The 16360-nt window shown below is 49.2% G+C and overlaps 6 protein-coding genes across 6 annotated transcripts; 4 read left to right on the top strand and 2 right to left on the bottom strand.

Moving 5' to 3' along the window:
* Positions 1–3044: 3044 nt before the first annotated feature.
* N7447_001227 (uncharacterized protein) lies at positions 3045–4977 on the top strand (the record flags this gene model as incomplete). Its single annotated transcript, XM_057225503.1, has 3 exons — positions 3045–3464; positions 3524–3797; positions 3863–4977. 3 exons carry the CDS (start codon positions 3045–3047, stop codon positions 4975–4977), a joined length of 1809 nt encoding a protein of 602 aa, XP_057089519.1.
* A 783-nt stretch (positions 4978–5760) lies between these two features.
* On the top strand, positions 5761–6770 carry N7447_001226 (mitochondrial 54S ribosomal protein uL15m; the record flags this gene model as incomplete). The annotated part of the gene is made up of 2 exons (XM_057225502.1): positions 5761–6077; positions 6155–6770. The coding sequence occupies 2 exons, from the start codon at positions 5761–5763 to the stop codon at positions 6768–6770; spliced, it is 933 nt and encodes a 310-aa protein (XP_057089518.1).
* Positions 6771–7835: 1065 nt separating this feature from the next.
* Positions 7836–9813, bottom strand: N7447_001225 (serine/threonine-protein kinase; the record flags this gene model as incomplete). Its single annotated transcript, XM_057225501.1, has 2 exons — positions 7836–9096; positions 9152–9813. The coding sequence occupies 2 exons, from the start codon at positions 9811–9813 to the stop codon at positions 7836–7838; spliced, it is 1923 nt and encodes a 640-aa protein (XP_057089517.1).
* Positions 9814–10925: 1112 nt separating this feature from the next.
* Positions 10926–13409, top strand: N7447_001224 (SH3 domain-containing protein; the record flags this gene model as incomplete). The annotated part of the gene is made up of 5 exons (XM_057225500.1): positions 10926–10953; positions 11020–11358; positions 11414–12007; positions 12068–12225; positions 12288–13409. 5 exons carry the CDS (start codon positions 10926–10928, stop codon positions 13407–13409), a joined length of 2241 nt encoding a protein of 746 aa, XP_057089516.1.
* Positions 13410–14044: 635 nt separating this feature from the next.
* N7447_001223 (uncharacterized protein) lies at positions 14045–15043 on the top strand (the record flags this gene model as incomplete). Its single annotated transcript, XM_057225499.1, has 3 exons — positions 14045–14412; positions 14468–14790; positions 15000–15043. The coding sequence occupies 3 exons, from the start codon at positions 14045–14047 to the stop codon at positions 15041–15043; spliced, it is 735 nt and encodes a 244-aa protein (XP_057089515.1).
* Positions 15044–15542: 499 nt separating this feature from the next.
* N7447_001222 (uncharacterized protein) lies at positions 15543–16226 on the bottom strand (the record flags this gene model as incomplete). Its single annotated transcript, XM_057225498.1, has 3 exons — positions 15543–15662; positions 15700–15714; positions 15783–16226. The coding sequence occupies 3 exons, from the start codon at positions 16224–16226 to the stop codon at positions 15543–15545; spliced, it is 579 nt and encodes a 192-aa protein (XP_057089514.1).
* Positions 16227–16360: the final 134 nt, after the last annotated feature.

Raw genomic sequence — 16360 nt, 5'->3', positions numbered from 1 at the left:
GCACCTTCGAATTTATGACTCTGGAATATCACGATCATAGCGGTCGCAGTCAACTGCCATCCGCCAATGATCGAGGGTACAACCTATCTGAGAGCGATCATCGGTGGAATCCTAGCGTTCACACAGGGGGGTGGGTGATACTTTTTTCCAGACATGATTCTTCCAAGGACCGAGGACATTTAAAAAATAAAAGCAATTAAATATATATATATTTTTTTGCCCCCTTCACATTACGGAGTATACAATAATTAACCCATAAAAAAAAGGCTGGGAATAGCCTGACGCCTAGGTGAGCTCTGCAGGTAGGACTGTGCCGAGTAATCTCACCCGCGAAAGGCGATGGGTAAAACTTGTGGAGCTGTCGGGAATTGTGCAAGAAACGAACCGCAACCGGGATGGCAAGGTAAAGGTAAAGACTCCATGACTCCTTTCTTTTTTTTTTTTCTATTTTCGACCCAAGAGAAGAGAAGCGAATGTAGATCAAGGGGGGGAAAACAAAAGAGGTCAAACATGAACCTTTGAAGACCTTCTTTGTTGTATGACTGTGACGAGTGAACACGTCCTAAAGCAGTAAAAGACGGGGGTCACTATAATAACTTACCAATCAGGAGCTCCCGCAGCTTGTGGAAAAAAATTTTAAACCATTGAAGGCATGGATCATCTAACAAGATGGAGCACTATGACACCGTGGACTTTTTTCCTTCAAATCCACCTCCTCTGTCTGGGGGTTCTAGAAACGAAACATCTTCCGTGGCGGTGGCTCAGAAACCCAAGTGGAGAGAGAAATTGCAATTTCACTTTTTTTTTCTAATTTCGCCTGACCTTTTATTTTATTTTATATGAAGGTCCATTTGATATGACACCTGGTTCTCAGCTTGACCGTGGGTTTAGCGCCAAGATAGCACACTTGGATTGCTAGTCAGGTTTGGACGTTACCCAAGTTGCCTGGTTTCGGACGTGGCGTGATAGACCCAACTGTGTCTTGTGTGAGAGCCCACCCGATGATCTTTCGGGAAAGGTGAAGATTCGAGTTCAATACGCCTTTTGCATGCGTCTAGAGAGATGTATGCTCCATGCGTGGTAAAAACTATGGAGTACGGGAGTACGGGAGGATGTACTTTTATGTACCGGAATGTTCCTTTTATCATTTGTGTATAAGTTAGGTTGCGAGGAGCACATCTTTTTTGAGGTCTTTTCCAAGCGATGACCGTTAGGGCGCGAGTGGCCGATGGATTCCAATTCCACCAGCCGATTTGGGCCCGTTGCACTTTCGGCTTTGTAGCCTGCACTGGATCACAAGTGCAACTGCCACCTTACGTGAGGCTTTTCCCGTCTAGATGGGTCGAACAGAGTGAAACAGCCAATTCTGGGGGCAGAGTCCCGATATACTCCAGGCTTCACACAGGGGCGCTTGGACGGGACACAAATACCGACAGAGGTACTCCGTACTAAAGTACAGGCCTGTAGGAGCGAAATACCTTGGGGGGGGGGGGGGGGGGGGGGGGGGGGTTCAGTGCATAAAAGCCGGACCAATCAGATGATGGATAGCATCCACCGAAGCTGAACTATCAAATTGGTCAACTATATCCTGTAATTATGATGATATTCCCCCCCCTGAATCATAAACAGGAATATCGTCTGGAACAGCGGGCTGAGCGGGCGACTATACAGACACTTAGCTCCGAAAGAGGAATTCAAGTGATTGGACTAACAGTCGGGGAGTACGCGATCACATAGAAGTCTACTACCGTGGACTGGGTACACGGGATAAATTAACAAAAATACCAAATTTGGCCTGAGACTTTGAGTGGACCACTCTTATATTCCCTTCTCTGATTGGTTCAATTCCTAGTAATTTTGCCTTCTTACATAAGAATGCACCATTCTTACCGAGACTCCCGATCTTCCCTTTGCTCTCTTTGGTCTCTCCTAAACCAAGTAATTGATCTTCCATTCTCTTATTGGTCTCTTAGTCGTTTCTTATTGGTTTCCTTTTTTTTCTTCCATTTTTTTCCCTCATTTCTCATTTTATTTAGTACTTTTTTTTTTTCTGGTTCATTCCTTTGCCTTCACCCGACAACGGAGTACCAGCCACCGTGCTCAAACCCTCCTTAGGCGCTTCCCGGCAACCCCCTTCCCTTTTTTTTTTTTTGGGAGGCGTACCTACATGCTTGCGCACCCTTCACGCATAACACGGGTTGGTAATTTATTGACGCTAAACCCGCCTTATATTATTGGATCTGATATGGGTCTCAGGATTGAACTCCCTTTTTTTGTTCTGATTTCAACTTGATTTGGGTTTTACCTTTCTTTTTGATAGTTTTTTATTTATTTCATTTTTCATTTTTCGCTTTCACTAGTCCCACGCTACTCTTAGAATGCAAATGTGAGGCCGGGACCAGGTTAACATTCTGTGACCTACCCTTTTTAGTTGCATCCACTTGACCCCGTGGCTCTGACATCAACCGGTATTTCCATCCCAATATTTTGTTACCTTACCCTTTATTATATTATTATTTTCTAAATCTAGATTGACCAAACCCGGAACCCAAACGAGCCCAGAAAGGAGGATCAACCTGGACCTGCGTCCGGGTCAAACTCTGTGTATGGCCATCGCTTTCTCCGGATGGGGTCTGTGGACTTGGAGATGATGCCTTGACAATTTATTTTATTTTATTTTATTTTTGATTTTCCCGTATTTCCTCATCTCTGAGTGGAGTAGCCGGATCTCTCTGGTTTATCGCTTGCCTTAATATGGGCCTATCGTGGCTACTCTATATACATTCAAAACTCCCTGAAGGTCTATATTCACTTTCCCTCACTTTGAATAAAACGTCCCCTTTCCTCCTTGATTGCATTCCAATTGGGCAGGAACCCATCACCTATTGTTGCTAGGCTCTATTTTTCACCTTTTAATAGAGAATATGGGTCACTGAAACTCCTCGGTTCTCTCCGCCGACGCCTTTATTTGCTTTGATCAAAAAAAAAAAAAAGAAATAAAACTCCATGTGTCGACCTTTCTATTCATCACTCACACTTTCCCTATGTCTTCCACTGTGGACTTTCATTCTTCCTTTTCGACACTGGGAGTTCCAACCATCGATCTAACTGAGGATCACCCGTTGAAGGCCCTGGAGAGCCAAACCTCGGGATCCTCTCGGACTGTTCCTATTCGGAACGGTCTACCTACCCCTCCTCACGATATGACCGGCGTCGCCTACAATGCCATGCCACCTATCGCATATGGGGGCAAACCGAACGGGGTGCCCTCTCATATATATGGCCATTCCCGTCCCCAGTTCGATTCCGTTTCTTCCATGGCCATGAAACCGCAAAGCCACACCAAAGATGCCGTCACGGAACCAACTGCTCAGAAGAGGTCGACTGGTACAACTGGATCGCAACTCCGCATTCCTTCATCCATCAACAACAGCAAGGGCAGTCTGGCCGAGTTTGCAGCTCAGGTGAGAATTCCCGGATCTACAAAAGTGAGATGGCATGAGCTAACCTTCTTCATTTATAGATGACCTGTCTATTCTGGTTCGAAAAGACCTCGAAACTGCAAGCCATCGAAGACCGGCAACCACAAGTTCCTTCTCTGGTCGCCGAGGCTGTACCGACTGTCGGATTTCAGAAATGGGTTGCCACGATTCTTTCCACTACTCAAGTCAGCCAGAATGTCATTCTCCTGGCCCTTCTATTCATCTACCGCCTGAAGAAGTTCAACTCTGGGGTCAAGGGCAAGAAAGGGAGTGAGTTCCGGTTGATGACGGTTGCGCTGATGCTCGGCAATAAATGTGAGTGTTCTTATCGGGCTCACCGCCCTTGATTTGATTGGACAAAATGGCTGACTCATCCATAGACCTCGACGATAACACTTACACCAATAAGACGTGGGCTGAGGTATCAGGCATTGCGGTGCACGAAATTCACATCATGGAGGTTGAGTTTTTGAGCAACATTCGCTACGATCTGTTTGCCTCCGAGACCGAATGGTCCCGGTGGCACACCAAGCTGGGTCTCTTCGCAGACTACTTCAACCAGGCCTCGATGCTACCCGTCGAGCCCACCATGCTCCGTGTTTCGCCTCCCCGCGTGCAATCGCAGTCGCCATCGGCCAAGTTGCCGTCGCCTGGCACCGATGTCTTCCGATCCCAGCAGCCCAATTATTATATGCCACCCAATGGATTGCCATATTCACTACCACCACAACAGCCACAACACATGGGCGGCGAGGCTGCGATGGGAGGCTCTCGGAAACGAAGCCGCGATGAGAACGATGCGCTTCACCCGACCAAGCGGATTGCGCTTTCTGCTGCCACATCTGCTCCTTCGCTGACAGTCCCGGTGACTGCCATGAATGCGATGCCCACCCTCCCACCCGTCCTGACTCCTACTTCTGCCCCGGTGGCACCGATGAACGTGTCTCGTCTTCCGCCACCTCACCATCCGCCTTCCCTTCCCACTTCCTATCCTGCGCCCCAGACGCTTCCTCCTACAGCACCTTCCCAGCTTCCAGCCATTATGCCGCCTATCTACAATCGACCGGCGAACTGGCAGCAGATGCCTCCTCTCTCCGTTCCCCCTATGCCATCTAGCATGTACAACACCCCTTCACTGCCAGAACTAGGCCGGCACCACCAGAGCCCATTCGGCGTGTCTTCTGCCACCGTCTCGCCCGCTGGTTCAGCCTATTCTGTCCACACCCCGCAGACGCACCTTTCTCCGTCCTTCTTTCTCGCCAACCGCAATTCGCCTTACCGGCCGGTGCGTTCCGTCAACACCTTGCTGATTCCACCTCCGTCAAGCTCTGTACAGCAGCAGCGCAATGTTCCGTTTGACCACATGCACTACCAGCCGCTTGGAAAGGGTAACACTTCTCGCAAGACCGGCTTGCTGCCTTACATCCAACCTGACGCGTGGAGCCAAGCTCCTTACCTGCACCCTATCTACCCACCAGCCGGTTACTCTGGTTGAAGCATTCTGTACCCCTGTTTTTACCACTCTCATCTCCTAAGTTTATGACTTCACCGCGCCACGACCCGTCACACGAGAAAAAAAACTATCTCATTCGCTGTACACTTTTTTTCTCCTTCTATTGCTTGTCTTCCTTTTCCGACTGCACAGACTTCTTCCTTTTCACGATTGTATCTGGCATTTTTTCGGCGCTCCGTTCTAGAAGGAAATCGGTTTTCGCCTCCCCCGCAGACGAGATTAACCTCGGGGATGGTATCTGCGGCGTTATAACTTTAATTTCGCCCATGTCCGTCGAATGTGCTTGAAAGCACATCGACAGTGTACTGCTCCATCGCATTTTGCATACATACGGCGTTTTACATTAGCATACTTAGCTTTAGCTCTACAGCATATGAATCTAGATTTATCAACTGATAATTTTCTTTCGCTTGAAACCTCTATTTTCATACATTATTACTTAGTGTCGTAGTTGATGTAGCTAACTGTATCAATAGCCAAGGGTTCAAGTTGAAGACGTACAGTACCGCATTTACAACCGTTTGATTCACACAATAAACTGAAAAATGCAATGTAACATGTGCCTATTTAATGATCGAATGGCTAATATCCTTGAAAGAAACGAGCAACACAGCCCTCGGTGCTCAGGTGTCGACTGTACATAACGTAGTTATTCATTCAGGACCGGAGTCGGATTAAACATAACCCGTCCCGACAGAGATCTCGAAACTCACCACCAAACCCGCGAATCCAATACCAGCGAGTCCATACCCACAACCACAAACAATGTCTCCCCGGCTGATGGGGCTGCCTACGCAGCTGGCACGATTTTCCGCTCGGCCATTCCAACAGGCCTCCCCACTCGCCTTCCTCCTCCCGCAATCCCAGCAAACCCGCAATGCTTCCATTCTAGCCTCCCTCTCCGACAACCCGACTGCCTACCACAAGCGCATCCGTCGAGGCCGCGGTCCCGCTTCAGGCAAGGGTAAGACCTCCGGTCGCGGTCACAAGGGTCAAGGTCAGCACGGCAAAGTCCCAGCAGGCTTCAATGGTGGCCAGACCAAGGATATCATTGTGCACGGCGAGCGCGGCGGCGTCAACATGTAAGCCGTCCTCTCTTGTCAAAAACACCCCAATCCCCAAGGCACATCTCTAATCAATTCCTCCTTCTCGGATCCAGCTTCTCCGTCGACATGGCAACCGTCAACCTCGACCGTCTCCAATACTGGATCGACCAAGGCCGCATCAACCCCAAACTCCCGATCACAATGAAAGAGCTCTACAAGAGCGGGTGCATCAGTCGACCCATCGACGGCCTTAAGATCCTCGGTGACGGCGCCGAAACCCTGAAACAACCAATCCACGTCGTTGCCTCGCGCGTTTCCTCCTCCGCTATCGCCGCCATCGAAGGCGCCGGCGGCTCAGTGACTGCCCGCTACTACACTCGCCCGTCCATCCGCCGTATCCTGGACGGCGAGACGCACAGCTTCCTGTCTGCTGCGTGGGCCCGCGCTAGTGGCTCCGAGCAGCTCTACAAACTCGCCAAGGTTCGGCCTACGGCGGGTTGGATGAAGTGGAGCACTGTGGTCAACAACCAGCAGAAGAAGTTCCGACTGCCGGATCCGACGAAGCGCAAAGATATTGAGTATTATCGTGATCCTGCGCATCGGGGATACCTTTCGCATCTGCTTAAGCCGCTTGAGGGACCTAGTTTGTTCTTCCGCTCTTCCGAGGAGAGAAAGTCTACTGCTGGTGTTAAGAAGGAGAAGGTCCTGCCTGAGAATAGGCTTTGGTAGAGTTGAGAGGGTTTGAAGAGAATCTCATACTTGATCTCGATTGGTTTGCTTGTTCGGAATTGTTTTTTTAAGGCTGGCTTGGACTGGTCTGCTGTATATGTATAAATATGTTCTGTTGGATATGCTAGGCTTTGCAATTAGATGCTTCTCGGCCTTTTTTTTTTTCTTTTCTATGCTCCATCTTAAATGCACCCCTGGTTATACATGCTAGAGCCGTATGTTCGTATTATGCTTTGTACTTCAGGGATTCCACTGTCGGGCCTGTGGAACACCCTACATGTACTCCGTACTATTATCTCGATTCATGGTACTTTTATGGCTAATTATTATCCTTCTAGCTATAGCACCGAGAATAAATCTAGAACGTTCCCACATTCTTTAGCTACCTCGCAAGCGAAGTTTTTGTCAACCGCAACCCTGGGTAACGAAATAGCCTAATCATTTTGCTTTGTACCGTACTCAGGACAGGCCAGCCACCCATATAAAAATATCACCAAATTGAGCAGAGAAGATAAAGCAAGATCAGTAACGACGAATCAAAGACCCGCAGTTATAAAAGTACACCCGTAAAAGCAAATGACCAAGCTAGGTTGGCCAAAGAACAGAAGTGACGAATGCTCATGCAACATAAGACCAAATAAACAATAAAAAAAAATGAAGCGCCTCGCCTGCTGTAACAATAAATCATAATCGTCCGTCTTATGCCAGAACCAAACCTAACCAAAAATCAAACATCAAAACTCGAGAATGCGCTGCGGGGGGACGATATTGAGAATAGATTGTGGAAAAATAAAAAAAAGAAATGGCACATGTTGCCAATCTTGAGCCGAAGCAAAGCAAAAAAAAAGGAATAAAATAAATAAAGCAAAATGGAGGGTATCATAGTGATTTCAAAGGGCCCCAGGAGTATTGGCGCTTGTTGAATTTTCAGCGCAGGAAAAGAGAGCCATCACATCGTAAGAAATTTGACGTTAAAGCGTTGAAATAATATCATTTGCCTGGTCCGGGTGTAAGGGCAGAATATGGGATTGTTAATCACCGAATGGAAGAAAAGATGAGCTTTGCTCATAGTCTCCATACAGTATCGGGTGAGGGCTCAGCTGTCTCATGAACCTCTCGTAGCCAGGACGAAGCTAGTACATCGCGAATAGCCCAACGCTTGTTGGGGTCCATTTCAAGACACCCGCGGATTAAGTCGAGGGCGTACTGGCGATCTTGGCGAAGGTGGCCGTCTATAGTGCCACCGAACACGGCATTATAATCCCAGGTGCCGCTGAGAATATTTGCTTGGATGCGAGGGGTAAAGGAGTCTTGGAAAGGCCGTGAGCCGACAATAACGGTATAGACGATAACACCAAAGGCCCACATATCGACTGAAGGGTGCACAACACCGCCTACTGATTGAAGCAGTTCAGGCGATGCGTATTCCAGACTACCAGCAACACTGGTACTGGATCCTGCAGGGCCCATTTGCTGAGGCGGCGGACGGTCGGCGGCATCCTCGTAGGGATCGGGAGAGTCTCCACCGTTGTCGATGGACATCCATTCCGCCATTCCGAAATCACACAGTACCAGTGTCGAAGATGTCGTGCCGTCAGCAGACTCAATAGGGTCGAGCAAACAGTTCTCTAACTTGATGTCTCGATGAACCACGCGGGCATCTTCGTGTAGGTAACGAATTGCACAGGCTAGTTGGTATGCATATTTCTTTGCTAATTCCGTATCTAGACCGGTCCGATTTTGGCGGACTAGGTCGAAGAGAGTGCCACCAATAGCAAGTTTGGTGAAGCAAAACGTGGCGTAATCTGTTTCGTACACGGCATCGAGCGTCAATACATGCGGATGGCTGAGGTACCGCCAGACTCGCACTTCGTGGTCGAACTCGGCCTGCACTTCGTCGTTTTCGCGCTCACTTCGCCCTGTTATCTGCTTTTTCACGATCTTCACGGCAAGTCTCTTAGTTTCACCGTGCTTTTCGGCTTTATAGGCCTCTTTCACCGTACTGAAACCCCCAAACCCGATTTGCTTTCCGAGAACATAGTCGTCTCCAACCATCTGGCCTTCGTCATCGGGCTGGGGAGCAGGCTCTTCAACTGTGTTCCACATGGAAAGAAACATACTGGCGGGCGACTTGCCACTCGAGTTTGTCGATCGTCGAGAACTATGCCGGGTGGAGTTTCGAAGACTGCTGCTGCGATCTAGAGTAGAGCTGCGCTTGCTTCCGAAGGGGGTTGCGATCCCTCCAGACCAAGAGCTGCAGCGGTCTTCGGGCGATGCAAAGGATTGAGTTGGCGATGGCACGCAGAATGGCGACAGCAACGTGTGGCTAGAGTCATCAGGGGGGGGTTCGTACCTCGTCCGTGACCGGAGATACTGTCGACTGCGATGTCAGGGACGTCGGACGATCAAGCTCTGAGCCCGCCATCGAGCCATTCTCAGATCTCGCAAATGGCCGGGCTCGGGATTCCCCGGTCGGAAAAGTCCGATCCAGAGATCGTTTGGGACTCCAGTTCGGAGACTGGTTCGATTCGACATGATCATCATCTTGCGAAAGAGCATTTCGGAGTCCAGAGCTACGAGACTCAAATTTTTGTGGTGGACGGTTCTTCACATCTCCCATCGACAGTGGCTCTTCCAGTGGAATTTGGTTGCCAGAGTCCACAGAGACCTTTGGGTTGAAAGAGATTGAGGGTCGACGAGTGTGGAGATAGCTGTCGAGAGGGGATCCCTGCACATCATCAGGTTTGTGCGGGAAGTTGTCGGCATCGTGTTCGTGATGCTGCTCACCGGGGCGAGGGACGGATATGGGAGGAGTCGCTGAGTGTAGATCACTTAACAAACTGCGGTCTTCATCAGTATCGTGGCGACGCGCATAATCATGAGATTGATTGGTGTGATCGCTCTCGATACCATCGCCCACTGTTGTCGCCTTCCTCCCGGCATTTTCATTCGCCCATTTGGGCTTGTTCCGCTCGTGAAACTGCGTTTCAATCCGTAAACCTGCCAATCCACTTGCCAATCCGGCCCTCTCGCTATGCTCCATGCCCTAATGAAGAGCACAATGCGAAAATTGTCGTTTTGTCAGCCAGTGATAGGCTCGCAGTAGGGTTATATAGCCCCCTGCTTGGCTTTTTTGATATGCTTTTTGATGGCTGTTGAAGATGATGATTGTGGGGTGATAGCGTCAGAAGTGGAGACAGAACGGTTTGATATAGTGGTGATCTAAGGGAAGACGTAATTGAGGAGGTTTTAGAGTGTAATCAAATAAAAAGTTATCGATATGAAACACAGTGGGTACAAACAAAGGTAGTAAGAGAGGAATTGAAAGTGAGGTATTCGTCAAGTACGTAGTCCAGTACTGGGAGGGGGGAGAAAACCGGGGAAATCCGGACGATGACGAGAATTGCAAATCACATGACTTAAGGTCAACCCTGGCCCTAATCTCCCTACATGGTCAGGTGTACAGCGGGAAATAGGGGCATGATAGGTATTTATTACCTTGATTGTTCTCCACAGTCTGCTGTAGTCTGTATAAAGTGCCGAGGAGATATTATCTATACTCAACTGTCTAGGGGAAAAAAAGTCCTATCTATTTATAACAGCATAGTCGACATACAAAGGTCTATACCATAGAAGCTCCGACCAGTCGGCCATTATTGCGTGCCCGCACATGGTCTCAGGGGTCAAGCCATAGTTTTAACCGCGCGCAAGGGGCGCTTGTTTGGGAATACCTCCTTTTGGCTTTTGGAGATGTGAAAGGAGTTATCATTCAGACTCGACGTCGCCTTGGCAGACACCTCTTTGTTATTTTTGTTTTCCTTCTCTTTTTCTCCTTGTCGCTCTGGCAGTAATTTCTTTCTCCTTGTGTCGACCTCCGTGCTGGACCGAAGTGCAGACCAGCCCCCACCATTCTCATTCAAGGCACTGTCTCTCATTCAGACCAATTCACCGAGTGCTCGCGACCCCCAGTCAACTTTTTTCTCCCTATCTAGCTTTCGTGGATTACTTGTCTACATGAAATTCAGAGTCTCGCACATTGCTTTTGTCTCGCGCTTGTCTTCTGACTTCCATATTCCTGGGTCGCTAGTCACTCCTTGCGCCCGCGACTTGTTTCAATCCCATTGCTTTTGATACCACGCTCATTTACACTGCAACATGACTAGACCACAGATGATCCGAGCTGGTAGGTGAAATGCTTCTGTGCGGGGCCAATTGCTTCGAAGTTGAAGGTGTTGACCGCCACCTCTAGATACCTTGGACCTTCAAGATCACGATACTCCTTCCGCCAAAGATCACACCAAACAACCGGAACATCCAGATCCTCTTGGGAGCGGCCGGCCTGCTCCCCATCAAGAACTTTCTATTCGTCATGCCGAACAAGATTCGCAAACGGAGATGAAGGGCGGACCGGACAAAAATCACGAATACCGCGGTGACAAGCATGTATATCGGGAACAAGATAACGAGGAAGATGATGAGGATGAAAATCACTACGGCCACGAAGATAGCGACCTGGCAGACGGTGAAAGCGATGATATGATGGACGATGATATGGACAAAATCTCCAGTTCGCCGTCTATCGATGATGGTATGGATTCTCGGGGATGATAGGCATTAATCGGGCGATGGCTGATGTTATACAGAGGATATCGATTTTGAGTTTGTATATGCGCTTCACAACTTTGTCGCAACGGTTGATGGGCAAGCAAATGCCGCAAAGGGTGATACTATGGTTCTTCTCGACGACAGCAACAGTTACTGGTGGCTCGTGCGCGTGGTGAAGGATGGCAGCATCGGTTACCTCCCTGCGGAACACATCGAAACACCAACCGAAAGGCTTGCCAGATTGAATAAACACAGAAACGTGGATCTGTCTGCGACCATGTTGGGTGACAATAACGAAAAATCGAAGAATCCTTTGAAAAAGGCCATGCGCCGTCGGAATGCGAAGACCGTCAACTTCGGAGCCCCAACGTACATTGACGCCTCCGACGTCGACTACTCAACAGACGATGATTCCGAACATGGTGACTTCTTCAACGACGACGAGACTCTGGATGGGGAAGATGAAGATGTGCAAGAGCAAACGGAAGATATTGTTGTGGAACCTCTTAGGCCCAAAGCCCAGAAAGAAACCCCCACAGAGCATGCCGATGCCAACGGCGTGGAGAAACAAGATCCGCAGCGTTCAAGCTCTGATCGACGCCCGTCTAGTGAAGAGTTCTTTGAGGCCGAAGGTAGACGCACTCAACTCAACTGCCCTCGGATCGAATTTGGAACTCACTCTCACATAATAGAACCCACTGTCAGTAGATCCAGAAATGGCACTGTACGGAACACCGATTCCTTCTTCAAAGACGACACTGCCGAGCCCAAGAAGATTTCTCTCACGCCAAATCTCTTGCGCGATATTCGCGATGAGAACAGCACAAGCACATTGGCTGAGTGGAAAGAGGTATGTTCCCGTTCCCCATCATGGGTTTATCTAAAGAACAGTTGGCTGACGTTTCGGTGAAGCCTACTCGTGGAAGCTTTGAATCCATCGAAAAGGGCTCTAACTCACAGGACAAAACTAAAGAGAAAGAGGAGAAGAAGCGAAAAGACAAGAAACCGGGAATGCTCAGCGGGTTATTCAAGCGCAAGAAGAGCAAAGATGATATTGACGACCCAGAGAAGTCTCCTGCAGAGTCGGCATTCCGCACATCACCCCAACCCAAGACCTCAATGGAGTCTATCTCATCAAAGTCTGTGTCCCCCGAACAACAGCGGCCCTCCAAGCCCCAGAAAATATCAAACAACAAGCTACACAAGCAGCCCCCGGGAACCATGAAGATTGATCCAGTCCTTGACCCTGTGATGGCCGAGTTCGCCAGGGGCGACGAGGCCATTAACCAGAGCCAGGGTAACCAGGGCATTCGACAGGTGCCACTGCAAGAAGAAAGAGAAAGCAGCTACGAAGACTGTGAAATTGTGTTACAATCGCCTATTAGCCAATCGAGTCCTTCCAATGATCCCTTTGCTACTCCACTCGAGTCCATGGACCCCCCGGAGTCGCCTGTTGATCGACCATCCAGCGAAGCTCAATGGAGAGGACCCATTGATCCAGACCGAACAACGGCTGGGCCCGCGTCCGTTACATCTCCCCCCCAGAAATTCGTCCCTAGACAGGGGGCTAGAGATGAGTCGGAGTCCCCTGTCAATATTTCTCCCGTGGAGGCTTATTCCCCCATGAGCGCACGTGGCTCAACAAATAATGCCTCTCCTCGAGAAGTGCGCTCTCTCTCGCCACCATCTCCGCCGTCATCACCCGGGCAGGACGCTAATTACCCCAAGGGTAGCACGGCTGCTACTGCCTCGCTCGACGCCCTTTCGGTGGACACCCCGACGTGGAGCGATTCCAGTCTACGGTCATATATGGATGAAGAAAACGACATTCGGGACTTGTTTATTATTGTCCATGACAAATCAAATGTACCTCCCGCTGGCCCTGACCACCCCATCACCGGCCGTCTGTTCAAGGAGGAAAGCAAGAGACTCAAGGAGATGAACAGTCAGCTTGATGATATGCTTGTGAACTGGATGGCGCAGCGGGCTAACAGTTCAGCCTCAACTCGTGGCATCCAGAGTCCACCTGTATAAACAAGGTGTGTATGAATCTCTCGGACCGAAACCATGTTTTGATAGATGGTCCGCCTTACATGGCGATGAAGGCCATGTTTTTGAATGTGCTGGGCGCATCACTTTTGGCCGACCCTTATTCTTTCTTTTCACCTTTACTTTTTCCTTTCCGTGTTGTGTCTTGATGCTACTGTTTGGCGCAAATTCTTGTTCTCCATTTTTCCATCGCCCCAGAGAGCGCGGTGACCCTGAACGTCCAACGGCTAGCTCTATTCACCATGCTTTTCATCTTTTTTCTTCGATTTTCACCGGAATACCCCGACTCATCCCTGCTCAGTTTCGTTTCTTTCACATCTTGTCATTCAAGGCCAAGCTGGCATATCTCAATACAACCTCAGTTGCCAAATATATTTTTTCTAGAAAAATAAAGAAATATTAGAAGGCGCACCCACTATATGCAGGTAAGCAGATGATCAATATCTAATTGGAGAGAAGGAGCATTCCGAAGATCCTGCAGAAGATCGAAAGTCGTGCGGGCAGGTCAGCCGCACCATGCATAGGGCCCCCACAAGTCATCTGTCAGACATACATAAACCCTTTTCCTGTTTCCCGTTCTTGATGTGACAGAATTTCCTTGACGTATTCGTCGCATCACCATGGCAGATCCATACAACGCTTACAGCTCGCACGCAACACCTACACCGAGCGGGGTTGGCTACTATCCCCCAGAAGACCAGTCTCAGTACCCAGCCTATGGCCACCAGCAGCCATATGGAAACCAAGAACCATACCATAACCCTGGACCAGATCAATACAATCCTGGACCAGAGCCTTACCAGCCCATGCAAACCCCAAACCAAGCCTACGCTCCACAGCAAAGTTCATATCATCTTGCGCCCGAGCCATATGGATCCCCCACGGAGAGAAGCTATACGCCGGCAGGGCAGCCAGAATACCTTGGGCCAGTGACTCCAACAGGATACGAACATGTGCAAGACAAAATCCCCGGGAATGCAGGATACTAGTGAGTGGGCGATACATACCCAGCTCTGAGAACCAACACTAACACCGAGCCCTAGCAATGATCATCCAGCTGGCCAACCGCAGTACTCACCCCCCGAAAGCCCCCACCGTCCCGCCGTGTATGTATCGGAGCCAGAAGATTCACAGCGCAGTGGCATGGTCGAACAGCGCTCCAATACAGACACCGACACTGACCGCGGTATGGACCGTGGGCTTGGGGGTTCTCTCGCTGGCGGCGTGGCGGGCTATTACCTCGGTCATAAAAAAGAACATGGCTTACTGGGTGCTATTGGTGGCGCTCTGCTCGGAAACTTCCTGGAAGACAAGGTGAAGGAACACAAGAAGAGTGACGATGATAGTGAACATGAGCATGGGGACGGTCACAGTGATCATCATCACCATCGCCGCCGCCGCCGCCACCGTCACCACCACCACCATGGCCACCGGAGCCATTCGGGGCATTCGGGGCACAGTAGTCATAGCGGTCATAGCGGGTACTCTCATAGCCGGCACTCTCATAGTTCTCATCATAGCCATTCAAGGCACCGCGATGAGGATGAATACTGAGTGTACCTCTATTTCGGATAGCCTTCTTTTGCCTCCGGTTTCCTTTATCTCCCTTTTTCTTTTAACGTGCTACAATTCTAGCCTTATGGATAGAATATGAGTTATGTGCTTTCTTTTGCCCAAGACTCGATATCGGTTGAGAGACAGCATTCTTATCTTGATGTATTTCTTTTCGTTCATCTCTGGAGACTCCGGTTGATAACACGTTGTATACTCTCCCATGCAGACTCCGTTTCGACATGTGTGACATGAATCAAGACCTGGTAGTTGATTATCTTTTACCTAATTCGACATAAGTAATGAGAGAATGAATGTTGATTTGCAAACGAAATACCCAGGTGAGCAATCCATGTCCCAGTCCTCTAGGGCTCCTGGTCACGACCTCATAACGCTCACTTGAGTTAAGAATGTATATCCAGGATATACTTGAAATTGGCGTGATGACCAGGGTCGTCTACACCAGCCTCTTTCTCCCTTTCAGTGCTGGATTGGTTATCTTCTCTTTCGTTTCTTATTTCGTCCGATGGTAAGAAAAGCCATAGGTATGCTAGAGAGTCCATGTCACTAATCTTCATCCAATGCCTTGGTCTCAGGTTCGGAGACACGCCGGGAGACTGGGTTCCGGGCCCGCTTGCGCGGAGGCATCTCGTGACCTTGAACATCGGAGGGAGCAACTTCCTCCGCCTGTGTTAAACCGGCAGTGATGGGGCCAGTTACTCACTTTCGCAGCTTCGGGCTGAGTTTATCAAGATCATCAGCCATCTCTTCAAGCAATTCTATAGCCCTCCAAAGCTTTTTCTTTACTTGTTCCCTGTTTGGCGCAGAGTTGTTGGGTGTGCGCAATAGGCGTTGTAGATCCGGCCGCTGTGAAGGACGGCGAGCAATAAATCTTAAAGGCCAGTTGCGGCCAACCTGGACCTCGATTCCATCGCGAGCAAGTATTCGATTTGCCTCGTCTTCTACCATGCCAAGGGTAGCAGGAGTAAAAGCAGTCTCAAGGGAGACCATCCACTGATCCACTTCGTTCTCTTGAACAGGATTAAGAACTTTGCCGGACCCTGTGGGAGGACCGGTGCCGAGGATTCGTCCGCGAAGTAGATGGTACAAAATGTTGAATTCCCTGGCCAAGGCTGCGACTTTCGCTTTATCACGCTCTTGGTATGATTTTATGGCATTTCCAATGCGAGTTTCTCTCTCTATGCAGAATTTAGCTATGGTGGTGAGAGAGGTATAAATGAGGGGATACATATGTACATAATTAATGTTTACTGGTGCGCACTTGGCTTGGTAGTGATTCCTACGTCATATCCACTGGTTGTGATTCTCTACCTACGTGTACGCTGTGTATTCTTTTTATATTGAATCTATAGTTAGCTTATTCT

This window comes from Penicillium robsamsonii (assembly GCF_028829455.1).
Source record: "Penicillium robsamsonii strain IBT 29466 chromosome Unknown utg000001l_segment0_segment0, whole genome shotgun sequence".
NCBI lineage: Eukaryota > Fungi > Ascomycota > Eurotiomycetes > Eurotiales > Aspergillaceae > Penicillium > Penicillium robsamsonii.
Note: the sequence above shows the minus strand (reverse complement) of the source record. Positions and strands in the feature narration are given on the sequence as shown.